This window comes from Mesoplodon mirus (genome assembly GCF_964341445.2).
Source record: "Mesoplodon mirus genome assembly, chromosome: 11".
Lineage (NCBI taxonomy): Eukaryota > Metazoa > Chordata > Mammalia > Artiodactyla > Ziphiidae > Mesoplodon > Mesoplodon mirus.
Genome location: NC_138987.1, coordinates 80,588,528 through 80,606,205, shown reverse-complemented (window position 1 = coordinate 80,606,205; position 17,678 = coordinate 80,588,528). Strand labels below are relative to the sequence as shown.

The 17,678-nt window shown below is 45.7% G+C and overlaps 1 protein-coding gene across 4 annotated transcripts in view; it reads left to right on the top strand.

Annotated features, from left to right (window-relative positions):
• The first annotated feature begins 4,427 nt into the window (after positions 1–4,427).
• The window catches only part of BMAL2 (basic helix-loop-helix ARNT like 2), a 105,663-nt gene continuing 92,412 nt past the window's right edge, over positions 4,428–17,678 (top strand). Inside the window, exon 1 of one of the 4 annotated variants that reach the window (XM_082637081.1) lies at positions 4,428–4,656. In XM_082637081.1, coding sequence (XP_082493207.1) covers positions 4,626–4,656 — 31 coding nt within the window. In that variant the 5' untranslated portion in view covers positions 4,428–4,625. Of the gene's footprint in view, positions 4,657–5,267; positions 5,338–9,962; positions 10,017–17,678 lie in introns of those variants that run through there. The other 3 variants (XM_082637078.1, XM_082637079.1, XM_082637080.1) reach the window with 3 other exon arrangements.

Below are 17,678 nucleotides of genomic sequence, written 5' to 3'. Positions count from 1 at the left end.
AGGAGAAACAGCTATCCATCTATCAATGATCTACAAATAAACAAATTGAGATTTTAATCAGTAGAGAGGTCCCTGCCTACCAAACACACTCTCTCTTTGAATTGCTAAGACTGAGAACATTCAAAATAACCATTTTGCTACAACCAGGATTATTTCCTCTTGTCTTTATTTAAATTTTATTTTCTCTATAGAAGTGCACTTATTTCTGGAAACTTTTAATGAAACAAACACTTGGAACAAATATAAGTACAAGACGCTTAGGACTACTAGAGATACTTTAGATTTTTATGAAAAAAAGTGAGGGAGATATTGCTGTTTTTTAAAGGTCTGAAATAATAAAAAGAGATCTTAGTTATTTTTTTAAAGCAATATAAATTATTCAGTTGTCTGGAAAAATAATCACCAGGCTATCGAGTTCTGTCTTCAGTTACTGAGTTTCAAAGAAGTGTTTTGGTGGCATGAGGCCTTTTTCCTTGAAGGTAAGAAAAGAATAAAAACTATGTTTATATGGGCCTCCCTGGTGGCGCAGTGGTTGAGAGTCCGCCTGCCGATGCAGGGGATACGGGTTCGTGCCCCGGTCTGGGAGGATCCCATATGCCGCGGAGCGGCTGGGCCCGTGAGCCATGGCCGCTGGGCCTGCGCATCCGGAGCCTGTGCTCCGCAACGGGAGAGGCCACAACAGTGAGAGGCCCGCATACCGCAAAAAGAAAAAAAAAATAAAAAAATAAAAAATAAAAACTATGTTTATAATATTTCTGCTGGTGAGGTTTTTTGGTTATATTTTCAAGTTTTGAGATAGGTGTTATCCAAAACTCAAGAAAGACTATTTTGTAAATGTATCCAACTTTTATACTTAAAGATTACATCAAGAACAAAATAAATATTTTAAGTTTCAATTGTGTTTAAACAATTAAGATAGTTGTACAGGTTTATATACAGCTACCCCACCTACTAGGCCAAAACCAATTGGCAGGCAGAAGTGAAATCTAAAATGCCTCAAATTTAAATTGAAAATGCCTCAAAATAGTATGGAAATGAGTGATATAAGTGCCCCAGGTATCCTGGTACCACCACATCTGTCCCATGGGAGACACTGATCATTGATCATGATACTCTTTCTGCTGAGCTCAGAGGGAGCCAATCAGAATCCTGTTCATCCTAGTTGCGCTCCCAACTGTTCCCTGACATTATTTCAGTAATGCTGTTGTTAAGACAAAATGGTGAAAACATTGAGTATCAAAATTTGGACACTGGAGCAAACTTGGACTCCTCTCCACATATACCTTCTTTCAAAAGCATCTTGTGATTAAAAGAACTTACATTGGTGTACAAAATGCTCTCACCTTATTCATTTTGGTTTTCACTATTAATCTGTGAAATAAAATAATTACTATCATTTTACAGGTGATGAACATGAAGATGAGCATGACTTACCCAAACAGGTAATAAATTGCTCTTGGATCAAGTCCAGTCAGCTCCCAAATCACAGAGCATGCTTCATTGCAAATTACCTCGTATGCTTCCAGACCTCAGAAAAACACATGGGAAGCAAGTGACAGAGTTGTCACTTTGGGTGCTTTTGACTGCAAGTATCAGAAGATGAAAGTAAAAATGGTTTCAACAATAAGGAAAATGAGTATCGTGTAAAACTAAGACACAGTATAGGGACCTTCCAGAGTAAATTTAGGATCTCAAAAACATCATCAAGGGCTTCCCTGGTGGCGCAGTGGTTGAGAGTCCGCCTGCCGATGCAGGGGACACGGGTTCGTGCCCCGGTCCGGGAAGATCCCACATGCCGTGGAGCAGCTGGGCCTGTGAGCCATGGCCGCTGAGCCTGCACATCCGGGAGAGGCCACAACAGTGAGAAGCCCGTGTACCGCAAAAAAAAAAAAAAAATCTTTCTCAGATTTCCCTCCCTGTGGCAGCTGCCACCACCTCTTTTCCTCTCTCTCATGAGCACACCCTCCTGCAATTACCTTCTCTGCTTCTCACCTCCACAGGCCAAGCCCAAGCCAATCTTTCCCATTCCAGAAGCCCACTAGAGGCCCATCTATCCCTCTAAGCACATCTGGCACCCCTGTTTCTCCTAACTGCACTCCCTCTCATCAACCTGCTCAGCAAATCCAAGAATCTTCCCCAGTATTCACCCTCCATAAAACGCCGGGGGTGGCAGAGTGATGGGGAAGAAAGGGTAGTTTTAAATATTAATAGTTTATTTCCTCAGTCACTTGGGAGCTCACTAATGGGTAGTTACTTACTTTTATGCATCACTGGAAATGGTGTCTTCAGTTTAACTACACTCTGAAGCAGGTGGATTTGTTTTTTGTCCTGGACCAACAGAAATATCTAAGTGAACTTAAAGGGTCCCCCCAACTAAATTACATTGTTACAATCCCAGCAGGAGGCGGACAAGAAGAGGAATTTATAGTGTGTGGGACAGTGGTTCCTAATGCCAGTCCTGTTCTTGCCTGAGTACTTGGCAGTGAAGCAAATTACTGAACAAACTTAAGTTCCTCCTAGGATTAGCAATAATTCCTAAAGAGCAAACCTATTCCTGGGCTTTTGGCAAGGAAACCACATTGACCAGAAGAAACTATACCATGCACTCTACAAGTTATGTTCCAAATCACTTTTCTTACGTTTTGCCTGATGAGAAAATATAAGAAGACCAATAGTTGGAAATGAGAGATGAATTTCCTATCCATCTGTCAAGATATTGTGTGACTGTGTATTTCTGCCTTATCCTAGAAGGTATAACCACTCTTGGAAAAAAAAATGCCTTAGAATGTAAAGCTCCAGAGCATAAGGAAAAACTAGAAAGTAGAATTTAAACTTAACAGTTGGGGGAACACACGTTAAACTATGAGAATGATTTGCCCCAAGGAATCCGGTGGGTCTGTTCCCCTTGTGTGTTATACTTCCTGCTATCATGTTTAGGTTCTGGATTCTTTTCTCTTGCTCTCAGGCTTTTGGTGGAAGTGAATCATCATTTCTAAGAAATAAGGACTGCAGTAATTCACCGGCAAGCTTATAATGCCACTATGAACTCCTAAGGAGATCGGACTTTTACCATCTGGCTTCTACCATCTACTGAGTGATCCTGGCCAAAATACTCATTTCTGAACCTCCGTTTGCCTACTGGGAAGACAAGAATTATAGGTGTTCAACCACCTCACAAAGGTTGTTGTGAGGCTCACATGAGATGATAAAGGGAAAAATGCTTTGTAAGCAAGAGTGTATACACAGTCTGTAGTGTACATTGTAACCAGGATCCTAGCAATTCCACTTCACCATTAAGGTGGCACTCAACATGTGTGGGTCTGAGAATGTCCCCTTAGCCTCCCAATCTTGGAAAACCACCTCCGAACAGTGTACACTTGTCTGGAAAGCCAGGGTTTGAACGGGTTCAGGGAAACCTAAGCCAGATTGCAGGAGTATCTGCCAGGCTCTGTGTGGAATTTTTCTTTCTGAGCTGACAACATACGTTGGTGTTGGTGCATTTGGGGTAGAGTTCCAAGTCAAGGCTAGGGCTGGGATGTTTCAAGAATGGTTTTGATTAGGGATGTGTCTCGGCGTGTGTTACTGAGAGCAGCTTCTCCTTTCACCTCCAGCAGGATAAAGTCCCCGTGTCCACCTTAAGCGCAACAGTTTCTCCGGGTCTTGCCTATTTCCGTCGGAACACGCGTCCAACGCCCCCGCCAGGTTCGGTCCTAAGTAGCCCTCAGGACACAAAAAGCAGCTAGTTTCTACGCTGTAATGAAGAGTCCTGGTAGGAAGACTAATAGATTTAGCCTGGTTGATGCAAAGCTTTGGTGTTTTCTCTGCAGTTCCTTTTCTCCACTACCTCTACTAGACAAACTGTGACCAAGGAACCCTAGGGTCCCGTGGGCGGGGAGCGAACCAGCGTATTCGGCATATGATGAGGGGCTGTCAAGTGATCCTCAAAGGATCTTGCTTCTGGATTCACAACAACCGTTGCAGTATCCCAAAGCGCTTCCTCGGTGACCCCCCTCTGTCATCGTACCCTCGTCTTTGCAGCTAAGCCCTTCCACGGCAAAAAAGAGGAGGGGCCGGAGAAGTCCCCCTTCCAGCTCCCCCTGGAACCCCCTCCCACGCACCCCTACGCCCCCGGCCCCGTAACCCCCGCCATGCAATGATCTGCATCCATCCTTTACCTTTTCCCCCCAAGGGAAACAACTCCAACCTCCGGAATGGGCAGACGACTGATCTGAAAGTGATCGGGGAAACCTGTTTTAAAGAGGCCGGTTTCCAGAAAGCCTCAAGGGGCTTTGTCGCGGGCCTCTACGCACTTTACCTCCTGCCGCAGGGGTCGGAGGGGCGGGGCGGGGCCACCGTGGCTCCGCCCTGCGCGCCGTCCCTTTCTCCCGCCCCCGGTCCGGCGGTGCCCAGACCCCCGCGGGCGGGCGAATCCCCGCCGCACGTTCCGCGGCTTCCGCTGGCCGCGCGCCCAGGGGCTGCAGTGGCGGCCGCCGCGGCACCGGGCAGGGCCCCGCGTGTGCCCGCGCCCTCACCCCGGGACCGCCGCCTGGGCCGGCGCAGGGCGAGCCCGGGGCTCTCCATGCTGCCGGCCCCGGGGCTGCGGAGCCGGCCGGGTGCCTCCTGCGATGGCGACGGAAGAGGAGGAGGCGGCGAGAGGTGAGGCTGCGGGCGCGTGGCTCCAGCTGCAGGAGTGGCGCCCGATGCCCTAGGGGCGCCCGGGTCGGGCTGGGGGGCGAGCGGCCGGCACGGCGACGCCAGGTGGGCGCACTTTGCGAGGGAGCTGTCCTCCGGCCCGGCATCACCTGCGATGGGCTCCGGGGCCAAGGTCGTCCCTTGCGGTACAGGTGCGGTGCGTTGCCCCGCGCATCCTCCCCGAGAGCGGGCGGCGGGGAGTGACGCCCGCGATTGCCGCCGGCTTTCGGACTGCCAGCAGCCCAGTTTCTTGGCCCCGGGCCGGACGTGTCGGCGAAGGTGAGCTGGCGAGGGACCATCCACCCTGTGATGGCGAGCAGCCTGCCCCCGCCCACCACTGGGCGTTCACTTCGCAGTCTGCAGGGACTGCTGTGCGGACTTCTTAGATTTCGTTTTTCCCATGTATAAACCAGTTGCCAGCAGCCATTAAAGGAGCTCGGCCTCTGCGAGCCCATCCCCTCTGAACTGGAAATACTCACTTCTGTTCCCTTCTTCAAAAACTGCCCAGCGGCAGACGGGCGCGGGGAGGCAGGGCTCCCCGCACTTCTTACTCTCGAAAACCACAGATTGCACCGCAACAGCTCTCCGTCAGCGAGAGGCGGCTCTTGTGCCACTACAGCTTTAGGAAAGCCATCAGTGGAATTGGTTTGTTTCGTTTTATATTTCTTTGGAGTTTTTGTGACTTGAGCTGGAAGCGTTGCTATGTCTTTTTCCTCTCTCTGGTATTCACTGGCGGTCTCTTTCGTACGACTACTCATAATTATGGGCTGATCATAAAATATTTGTTACTTAAGACGAACAGGAGGCAGGAAAAAAAACATAGAAATAGCTAAAGGAAGACTGGCAGAGAGAAGTTCAGGGAAGCAGTTTATTAAATCTCCACTTTCCTTTTGGAATATTGTGATGAGTTTAGATTCTTCTCTGAAATGCAGCATCATGAGAAGAGGTGCTTTTGAAAAATCTAATACACTTGTGGGGATTTGGATCATGCGGAGATTTCTAAAATTCTGTCATGTGAATATTTGAAGTCTTTCTGGACGATATGAAGATGTGAGTAAGCACTGGTTTGAAAAGAGAAGGCAGTATGCATCGTTTTAAGCTCAGACATCCTCTCTGCTCTGGCTGTGACTGAACTGTGCCCCTTTACTCTGTCACCTGGGTTAAACTATCGCTATTTAGCCTTAGTTTCTTCATCTGTAAAATGGGATAATTATAGTGTCTGTCTTATAGGATTGTGACGATTAAATGAGATGAATATATTTAAATACCTATAAAGTGCTTAGCTCAGTTCTTGGGAAATAGTAAGTATGCCATAAATATTAGCTTAATATAGTTATTAATTTACAGCTTCAATTTGCTTTGTGAAAGTAATGAATCTCATTTAGTCTATTAAGAAAGTGTTGTTGCACACAAGCTGAAATTGGCCAAATTGAAAGAATATTTGGGCTTTTCTGAAAAAAAGAGATGTGAAAATATACCTACCAATTCAAAACAGGGCTTTCCCCAGGTAAGTCTTATGACAAGTATTTGGACAAAGTTTACTGATATTTAGCTGAATACCAGATGTTAACTTGGGAGTGATCAACACTAATCTTTCTTAGGTAAGAGGAGCAAAGTTTCCATGGGGGCCCGGAGGGGCCAGCATTTATTGAGGTCCTATTATGTGCCAGGCATTTCATGAGGGAGACCTTCTGTGGCCTCACAGCAGCCCTGTGATGTAGGAGATATTATCTCCCTTTCATAGATGAGGTGAGAAAACTGAGGCTGTAGCCAGAAATGGACAAACCTGAAGTTAAAATCTGTGACTACTGCCTGGGCTGCTCTCCTTTCTTTCCTGTCTGGCTGGATGGTTGATGAGCAGTGTGCTCACTTCCAGACACCCTCTTTATCTAAAGAGGGAGAAAAAAAATATTGTTACAAGTTCTCCCATTCCTGGAGAAAAAAACTAAAACAAAACAGAATTCTCTATGTCAGAATCCAGGGCCATGGTTTTTTTCCCTGGCACAAAATCCTTGCAGATTCCTTTTTCCTAGGCAATTTGACATTTAGGCCCTCACGGTAAAATAAAAATCTGGGAATTCCCTGGAGGTCTGGTGGTTAGGGCTCTGCCCTTCCCCTGCAGGGGCCACGGGTTCAATCCCTGGTCAGGGAGCCAAGATCCTGCATGCTGTGCAGCGGGGCCAAAAAAAAAAAAAAAAAAATCTAAGACTGGCGTATGGAGAAACCTCCCCATAGTTTGGTTCCACTGCTGAAAAAACTGGGGGCCTGGTTTTGAAGATGGCCACCAAAAATCAGCTGGTACATAATTGCCTGCTCACTTGTTTTTGACAGGCTTATGGTAAACACCAAGATTAAGCAAGCTGCCGAGTGCCTGGGCGTCCTCCTGGTAACTGATTCCAGAATCCTTGGAATTAGGAAGCGGGCAATCTTGGGGGAGCAGCACTTTTCCCAGGACTGACTGCCAGACTTACTCTTCGGTCTAGGCATCTGAGGGGCCGCTTTCTCACCTTCACTTCCCTCCACCCCCATCTTTTACCGTCCCATGTTCTCACCTATGATGTTATCAGACCCAACTCTTTCGAGGTGTAGTTATAGTGGCTTAAGTTCATTTTTGTGCACTTCTGCAGTTATAGTGGCCTAAGTTCATTTTTGTCATTCGTGACTTCAAAAGTCATGTCCTATTCAACTTTGCATAAACTCCTTTTCCTGGCCTAGATCCTTAGGCAGAGTTTCAGCCTGACGTGCATTACTCAGGATAAACCAGGATGGACTAAAATTACTTTTCACATGTTTTAGGGTAAGGAAAGAGAGAGGAACAGAGAGAAGGGGGAGGAGGAGTGAGGAGAGGAGGGATGGAGTAAGGAGAGAGAGGGAAGTAGCCGGGGAGAAAGGGTGTAAAGGGGAGGACAGGGGGAGGAGATGAGGGAGAACGAGGCGGAGGAGGGGATGGGGAAGTAAGAAAAGGAGCACGGGGGGGGGGAAGGGGGAGGGCTGAGGAGGGATGGAGGTGAGGGGAGATGGGGGAGAGAAGGGAGGGAGGGTAGGGACTGCCACCCATCAAAGTTTTTTTTTTTTTTTTTTTTTTTGCGGTACACGGGCCTCTCACTGTCGTGGCCCCTCCCGTTGCGGAGCACAGGCTCCGGACGTGCAGGCTCAGCGGCCATGGCTCACGGGTCCAGCCGCTCCGCGGCATGTGGGATCTTCCCGGACCAGGGCACGAACCCGTGTCCCCTGCATCGGCAGGCGGACTCTCAACCACTGCGCCACCAGGGAAGCCCCGACCCATCAAAGTTTGACTCCGGGAAAAAAAAAAGGAACTTAATGTTTAAAATATATGGGAAAGCCAAAATATTCGTAAATACAGTGATTTCAGTGTACTTTTTTCCTTGTGGAAAGGCTTTCCTGGTTCTAAAAAGCATGATCCTTTTCTGTGCAGTGAACATTGATTAGAGCATCCTTTCGAAATGTCCTTTACATAATGTTCAGGACATCATCAACAAGGTGACCCTTTACATAATGTTCAGGGCATCATCAACAAGGTGACCCTTTACATAATGTTCAGGACATCATCAACAAGGTGACCCTTTACATAATGTTCAGGGCATCATCAACAAGGTGACCCTTTACATAATGTTCAGGACATCATCAACAAGGTGACCCTTTACATAATGTTCAGGGCATCATCAACAAGGTGACCCTTTACATAATGTTCAGGGCATCATCAACAAGGTGACCCTTTACATAATGTTCAGGGCATCATCAACAAGGTGATAACATTTCATTTTATAGCCCTGATTTCAGTTGCCCCATTGAGCCGAAGACTTCCAGTTTTCCACCACGACAGCTGAGTAACGCAGGTGCCTGGGATCTGGGTCAGCTTCAGCATCACCAGGGGCTCCGTGAGCCAGGTGCCCCGCAGGAGACAAGTGTACCTGAGCCATCTGCCTTTGCTTTGAGACAGTGAGTTCTTGCTCTGGTTTTTGCAAGTCTGCTGTATGGAGTGGCTCCCCCCAGATCTCAGCCCTTCTGTACCCCTTGCTTCACCCAATGCCTCTCTCCTTCCGGGTGGCAGGAGGCTCTGAGAACTTAGAGGAAACTACAATTTAAGCTCTTAGTGGAGCTGCGACCCCAGGTGAAAGATGTTCTCTGCAGTAGTGTGTAGTGTTTCTGGATAGTTACTGCTAATTTATGAAGCACTTGGCTGTACACGCTCCCCACCCTGTTTTCTTCTCTTACTCGGGTGAAGTCACATTTGCTGGTCTCTGACACGTAGTGTTATATCACTTTAGGCTATAATATCTCCTTTACCCAGCCTCCAATTTTTAACCTTAAAATATTTTAAAACTAATTTAAATATTTAAATCAGTCCAGTTATATAATGTTAAAATTCTCATTTGAAAATACTTAAATGTTGGTTGGCATGATAAGAAATTTGTTGTTTATCTAAGTAAATTACCGGTATTTTGTTTCTCTAGTCTTTTTTTTTTTAAATTAATTTATGGCTGTGTTGGGTCTTCATTTCTGTGGGAGGGCTTCCTCTAGTTGTGGCAAGTGGGGGCCACTCTTCATCGCGGTGCGCCGGCCTGTCACTATCGCAGCCTCTCTTGTTGCAGAGCACAGGCTCCAGACGCGCAGGCTCAGTAATTGTGGCTCACGGGCCCAGTTGCTCTGCGGCATGTGGGATCTTCCCAGACCAGGGCTCAAACCTGTGTCCCCTGCATTGGCAGGCAGACTCCTAACCACTTCGCCACCAGGGAAGCCCTTGTTTCTCTAGTCTTTAATCTTATGATTTAAATCTCTAGATAGTATCTTTACAGAGAGAGAAAAACAAAGAAGACTGAAGAAAAAGGACATAGAGACTCATTCTTCCTCTCAACGTGGTTTGCATGATAGGATACTTACAATTGAGGGTCAAGATGATTGCTATAAAACAGCAGTTTCCAATACATTCCAAATGTTTCACTTACAATATTTTATTAATATTTTTACTTAGGTAAGAAGTATGCTTTACTGTATATTCTGAGCCTATTACAGGGAAAGTAGAGAAGCATCCATTGACTTTCTCTTCCAAAACATCTCCACTGTGTCTCCCTTACACGTACTAGACTCAGTTATGTGCCTTTCCCCATACAGTTTAAACGGTCCCACGTCCAGGCCTCTGCTTAGGCTGTTCGCTGCTCCTGGACTGTCTTGCCCTCCCTCCAGATGGGCCTGTAGGAGTCTTGAAGGCCGAGCTCAGGAATCACTATGTTTCATCTGCCTGTGGAACAGAAGATGTGATGTAGGAAAATCAGCACAAGCTTTGGAGCCAGGCCGTTGGGAATGTGAGTGCGAGTTTGTATACTAGCTATGTGACCTCGGCCAAATCAGTTAACTTCTCTGAGCCCCAATTTCCTCATCTATAAAATGGGGGTTAAAAATTTACCTACCTTGGAGAGTTATGGTGAATTAAATGAGATGATTCCAAACTATGTAGTGAAATCTGATGTTCAACAAATGATTTTTCTTCTTCTCATGAACACTTCCCAGAACTTCCCCCATCCCTAGATGGAAATGGTTCTCCCCTTCTATTTCCACACTGTAGATTTTGGTGTGCCTATGAGAACACTTGTGCCTGCTTGCCACGGAGTATGTATGCATCTTAGCTCCATCCTTGGGTGGCACATTCCTAGGAGAACAGGGTTGGTTCTTGATCATCTTTATAATCTTCAGTTCCTTGTACCTGTGAAGTACCTAATCAAGTTTTATCGATTTTTTTTTTGCGGTACGCGGGCCTCTCACTGTTGTGGTCTCTCCCGTTGTGGAGCACAGGCTCCGGACGCACATGCTCAGTGGCCATGGCTCACGGGCCCAGCTGCTCCATGGCATGTGGGATCTTCCCGGAGCGGGGCACAAACCCGTGTCCCCTACATCGGCAGGCGGACTCTCAACCACTGCGCCACCAGGGAAGCCCAAGTTTTATCGATTTTAAGTGAATATTGGTTTGAGGTACAGGCAGGGCTGGTTCATTCATAAAGTATCCATTCAGTACATACATACTACTGTTCTAGGCAAACACAGATAAAGAAATGGATAAAGCAAGCAAAAGGGTTAAAGAGCTTATAAGATGTATTAGGTGAGGTGAAAAGCCTGATGTGTCGTATAAGATAGACCTTAGCAAAATCTATAGTTTAACTGCTAGGAGTGAGCCTCCTCACCCAAAGTTGGGAAAAATTATATCTAGTTTGTGGGGGAGGGACTCAGAGAAGGCTTTTAGAGAAGAGGTCAAGTTTACTATTGATGACTAGATAACTCTTGTGGAGGCAGCCCAGAAGAGGGTCATCCAGGTCAGAGACTAGGTATGGATATGGAAAATTGTCAGTGATGTGCTTGGAAAAACTGCTGCTAAGATCCTTTGGGTCTGGCCAGGAAAAGTGGCAAAGGAAGAACTGACCCGTCGTTGTCTTGTTAGTGCCACTGAGGGCTTCCCCTCCCTCCCACGCCTATGATGCGGCAGGACAGTTAACACAGAAAGCCTGAGTTACAGGCTGGTGAGTTGCCTTCTGTCCAAAAGGAAAGATCCATGCATCTTCTTTTTGGTCCCTGGCCAGCAAGAGAGCTTTTGTATCACCCTGAAAGGCTACTTGTGGCATATTTCTGATCAGAAAGAAAAAAATCAGAGGTCCTGGTTCTTGGCAGATGATTAGTTGTATGGTCTTAGCCTTCACTCCAAGTGCACCTGGGACACTACTTTCTCTCATCCTCTTTTCCCTGAAAAAAAGTAGCTGCCTATATCTTTGAATCCATTTCACATTCTTTCTTCTGAAAAGCATCACTAGTACTCTTTCATTTATTCCCATTGCAGCCAGTTGAGAAGCAGGTTCCTGGACTTCCATCATCTGTTCAATGTAACGACCTATGTTGTTCCACTGTCCCCATCACTGATGTGCCCCTCCTATGGACAGGTGCTCCTGGCCTGCTGTCAGACCCTTCGCATGCAGCTGCACGGGACAGGGCTGCACCAGGCTCTCAACCTTGACCTCCAAAACAAACAGTGAAGGTTTATAAACCAAAAGGAATCCATTGCCGTGCAAGTGAGAACATGTTTCTAATGTGAAAAGAGCACTCCTGGAAACACCTGTGTGTGGTACCATCAGAAGATGTTCTTATTTTGATTCAGACACCGTGCAGAGGGTCTCTGGCTTAGAAGTTACTTGAAAGCAGAAGCTCTTATATATATCAAAATACCTCTGCATCTTTTCTTCTTAGGAGAGGAGAATATAGGGAGAAGAGATTGTTGTTGAGCCTAGACGGTACCAAAGCCATATGTATTTTATAGAAATACAGATTGTAAAAGAGAGATCAGCATAGCATGAGCAGAACTGAAATTGAATGCTTTTCACAGCGGAGATCAATATATGTTTAAAGGCATAGAAGATAGTGAAGATTAGTAAATTGTTCTGTCAAAATGTAGAGAATAGTTTTTACTGAAAAAGTTGAACGCAATCTCCGGCTCTACATTTGTCTTTCTTCCTAGCTCCCTGGTTGGAGTATTGGATTTCCTCTCTGAGTTACGTGGTACCCAAAGGTAGGCAGCGCTTACACTACCAGGGAGACAAACCATATTGCATTGTAGGGAGGCCGTCTCTTCTGGAATGAGTCATCCAGGCAACAGCACTGACCTAGAAAAGAGAGACCACGCTCAATTTTCCAGGCATCCTGGGGCTAGTGGTTTCTTTAGGACAATTCTCTTTTCTTTACTTTTCAACTTGAGTTCAACTAGAGCTTTTGGCTTGTCAGTTCCTTTCAGCAGCGGTAACCGTTGCCACCTCTGGGACGTGGTCGCAAACCAAGCAGGCTGATCTTAGAAGGACGTTCGAATTCACACCTCAAATTTTAGAAGACATCTAGGCCGAATTCTTTATCAAAAGGTTTAAAAATAATTTTGTGTTAGCTCTTTGTTTAGGAAGAGCCCGAAGGCAGCTTTAGATTCTGATCATCGTTATAACTATGGTGTGTTATCTGTAGATAATATTAAAGTCATAAATGTCATGTTGACTTTTATTACTTTTAAGACTCATATTGTGTTTCCGTTTTAGGGCTTTAGCGTTTTCCTGTTGCAGTGGCAGTACTCCCCCCCCCACCCCCTTTTAAAGGGTCGTCTTCTTTCTAGAATAATCACCATTGGGTGAAGAGATACACAAATATCTTTGTGAACACTGACAAATTTTTTTTCCCCAAAGTTAACTGAAGGTGTCTTACTCTGTTGATACTTCAGATGTGAGGAACCATGATATCTTTTGTAGGTTCTGTATCGAATTTTGCATATCAAATCATACCTGACTTATTCATCATGATAATAGCCTACATTGTGTTTCCTATGTACTCATAACCTGCAAGCGTTGTATTTTCCTGTATAACAATGATGTGGGGTAGCCCATCAAAATCTAAATATGTTTCTGTGAGTTTTGGAGAAAACTGCTGATACTGAAAATGCTGAACCCTGCATTCTTATGCATGAGGATCAATCAGGCCTGGACCAGGTCAGGGGAATTTCCTGTTTCCGTGTGGAACAAATTCTGAATGAACTGCTTTTGCTTGCTTTTGCCATCCCTGGATTAGGTTATAATGCCTCTGAAAGATTGGCCTTTTCTGCAACAGTCGTTGTCAGGGAAGCATTCTTAGGTGCTTATATCACTCTGATTATATTCTGCATCATAACTGCGTGGTTTCCCATGACTCCGATTTCCTTAGAGTCATCATGGGTGTTTCTCTTCCCCCTTTGCCCCATTTCAAAAGCTTAGCGTGGATCATTCTCACTTTTTGGCTCTTCTAAAGAGTGAATAATTCTTAACCTTTATTGAGGCTTTACTATGTGCTAGTTGACTAAATGCTTGACATGGTATGATTCACGAATCTTCAGCAAATCTGTAAAGTTGGTACTATTACTGTTCCATGTTTCTGAGGAAGAAATTGAGACACAGAGGTTTTAAGTACATTGCCCAAGGTAAAGTTTGCATAGTAAGTAGCAGAACCAGGATTTGAACCCAGGCAGACTGGCCTCCAGAGCTTTTATCCTTTTCTTCAAAGCCTGCTAGACCTCTGGATGAGGTGCCATTTCTGTGATGTTCTGATGTCTAAAACTGAACTTCTGTTGGGAGGGAGTGTGGAATACTGGCCTACTTTTGGCTTTGGAAGAATGTGAGCTCTTTCACCTAATACTTGTGTGATCTTTGGCATGTGTACCAGTCAGGGTTCAACCAGAGGAGCTGAACCAGTAGGAGATATGTATATTAAGAGATTTATAACAAGGAATTGGCTTATGCAAATGTGGGAGCAAGCCAGGCAAGCCTGGAATTCGTAGGATGGGCCATCAGAAAAGACAGGCTGGAGCTCTCAGGCACAGACCAAAGCAGCTGTCCATAGGCAGAGTTTCTTCTTCAGGGAAGCCTCAGCTCTGTTTTTAGGGCCTTTCAACTGATTAAATCAGGCCCACCCATATCATCTAGGATAACCCCAGATAACCCTAGCCATACTCTAACCCCGACCCTAATCTAGGACAGTCACCCCTATTAATGTCAACTGATTATGGAGTTTAATCACATCTACAAAATACCTTCAACAGCAACACTTAGATTCGTATCTGACTGAGTGAATTGAGGACTGTAGCCAGCCAAGCTGACACGGCAAAAAGACTGTTGCAGCAAGTTACTTCATTCCTCTGAGGCTGTTTCCTCGTACGCTAAACCATCACCATAGGGCTGTTGTGCGGATTGTACGAAATAAGGTATGCAAAGGTCATGGTGCCTGGCATGTAAAGATTCAGTGCAAGATTATTTAATTGGTGGTGGTGGTGGAAGTGGGGATGCTGACAGCAGCAGCAGATCGATCTCGCCCAGCATAGTGACTTAATCCCCTTTTCTATGGCTCTCCTGACCAGTCTGGTTTACTGCAGTGAGCGCTGCCTAACTGATGTTCCTGCCGAAAATCTCTTCTCATCCGTTTTTTTCTCAAGGCTATATTGGAGAATTAAAGTAGCTCACTACTCTCCATCTTTTTTTTTTTTTTTTTTTTCGGTATGTGGGCCTTTCACTGTTGTGGCCTCTCCCATTGCGGAGCACAGGCTCCGGACGCGCAGGCCCAGCGGCCATGGCTCACGGGCCCAGCCGCTCCGCGGCATGTGGGATCTTCCCGGACCGGGGCACGAACCCGTGTCCCCTGCATCGGCAGGCGGACTCTCAACCACTGCGCCACCAGGGAAGCCCACTACTCTCCATCTCTGAAAACAATGTCTTACTGCAATCCAGACCCACTGTGATCATAGCTTTCCTCAGTATATGACTGCAGTAGTGTAACTACCGCCCCCAAAAGCGCTACCCACCGCTTGCTTGCTGAAAGCTCATGGGAGGGAGGACTGCCTTCCCCAGTGGCATTGCGTGCTCTTGTTTTTGTTTTTGTTTTTGAATTTCTGTAGTGATTGAGAGTGGGACATGCATGAGAACTGTTTCTCCAAAAGAGGCTACTGTATTTAAGTTCTGTTTCTTTTATTGAAACTGTAGTGTAACACACAGCTGGGCATCTTGTTTCACACTCTGAGCCTCAGTTTCCTCAACTGTAAGGTGAGTGAATTGGACAGGATAATGTCTTTTGTTCCCTTTCCCTCCTCTTAACCTTTTATTGCAAATTAAGAAAATCAGGTATATATTTTTAGGTTTTATATTTTATAGTAATTTTTATCTTTTTGAGCAAAAGTTGTTTGTTTGTTTCCAGATCAAAACAGATACTTAAAAGGCAGTACTCTTGACTATAGGTCAATCAAACAGTAGTTGAATCAAATAGTAAATAATTGAATCAAATAGTAAATAAAGAATTAGCCAAGAGAATCTTCCACTTCCCCACTCTATCAGATGAGAAACAACTTGATAACAAATGAACGAACTTAGGAACTGTTAAATGTCTATAGGAATAACATCTTTGGCATTGAATGTCATACAGCAAGCGAGTGGGCTGTGAACCTTAACATTTAAGATCACGTTCCAGATTTTATTCACTGAAATGCGTAAATGATGCCTTTTCCCAATAATTTGTCCTTTTTTTCCATTTCACCGTACCACCAGCAGCACTCAAGCCTTTGGTTAATACCTGGTAGAATCCCAGGCATTACAGGAGGATCGATCAGATTTCCATTTCCATGAAGGAGCGGTCTCTGGTCACCATCATATTCTCAGCCCCTACAGCACAGTGTCTGCCTCATAGGAGCTTGATGAGTGTGTACTGATGGTGCGATATGCAGGATGTCCCAGGGCCACAGCTGACAGGTTCCACTCACCCGGTGACTAGGCCAGTAGGGGACTTGGCTAGCTCTTTTCCTCCCATGCCCTTTCTACCTGTTGTGTTGTACCTGTTGTACCGCAAACTGGGGAACTGTTTTTGTAGCTCATTCTAAGGTTTAGAAGCCATAAATTTCCTATCCTCCTCCTCCCATTCACACCCATACAGTTGGTTTGTGTTCCACCCTGAGCACTGCGCCCTCATGACCAGATATGGAGGGCCTTAGCATATGCCATGCAGGAGATCCAGGGCACCTGCTTATTTTAAAGCCATTTTGAGTACCTAGTCAGATGGGAACGATGTAAGCAAGTCCACATGTTACCTCACACGTGCTCTGGAATAGAAATGCCTTTGCACAGAGCAAGCCTGGGAGGTCCCTGGCCCCTCCATACCAGTAGCAGGGATGTGTCGTATAGGAAACCAGATTGCCCTCTGGCCCATTTTAAGCCAGGAGGCCCAACATAGTCCATGCAGCGAACACAGCTTAATCCCTGAGGCTCTCTGACACCTTTGCATTGTTCACTGTCCTACTCCCAGACTGCTTTCCCCACCCCAAAGTGGATCCTTTCTCCTATCTGCTGAGTGATTGAGTCCACTCTGACCATTCATATCTCTTCCCTAGTGTCAGCCTTTTGCTGACCTCTGTGACTCTGACTTGAGCTCTCACTTTGTGCTGTATTTGTTCACAGTGAATAATCCCCTGCTCTTCCCTCTTTGGCTTGTTGTTGTTGTTGTTCAACATGCCAGCCAGACATTTGGTTTGAAAATGTAAATGTCATGCTGGTCACTTTTGCAGATGGCATATTTTAAGGAGGCTTAGTCAAGCTGGTAGACAGATTCTGAATCCAAAAAGATGTTGATAGGGTGATACCAAAGGAGATTAAACTTAACAACAAAAAAAGGGCCAGCACCTCAAGTGTAAAACAAAATGCAGATGTATGAAGTGGTAAAGATGTGACTTAACAGCAGCCCGTAGAAGAGACAGATTTGGGTTTACTCCAGAAAATCCCTACCTGGGAATCAGGAGACTTCCATAGCAGTCCCTCCTCCATCAATGCCTGGCCGTATGATAAAGGGCAAGGAACTTAATCAACTATGGAACTCTGTTTCTTTCTTGGAAGAAGAAGGAGCTATACTAGACCATCTCTAATGTCAGTTACAGTTCTAAAGTTACATGAATGAATCAACAGTTTAAATTTTATTTATTTATTTATTTATTTTGGCTGCGTTGGGTCTTCGTTTCTATGCGAGGGCTTTCTCTAGTTGTGGTGAGCAGGGGCCACTCTTCATCGCGGTGCGTGGGCCTCTCACTATCGCGGCCTCTCTTGTTGCGGAGCACGGGCTCCAGACGCGCAGGCTCAGTAGTTGTGGCTCATGGGCCCAGTTGCTCCGGGGCATGTGGGATCTTCCCAGACCAGGGCTCGAACCCGTGTCCCCTGCATTGGCAGGCAGATCCTCAACCGCTGCGCCACCAGGGAAGCCCGAATCAACAGTTTAAAGTGAAGGCCCAATGTATAACATAAAAGCTAATGCAGTCTTATACATAATGAAAGTATAATCAGAACATTATCATTCAAAGTTCTACTCTCCTCTCTGTGGAGGTGACAATTCTTGGATGTTGAGTTCTGATCACACCACACATCAAAGTATTTTTAGCCGAAATATGTTCAGAAGAG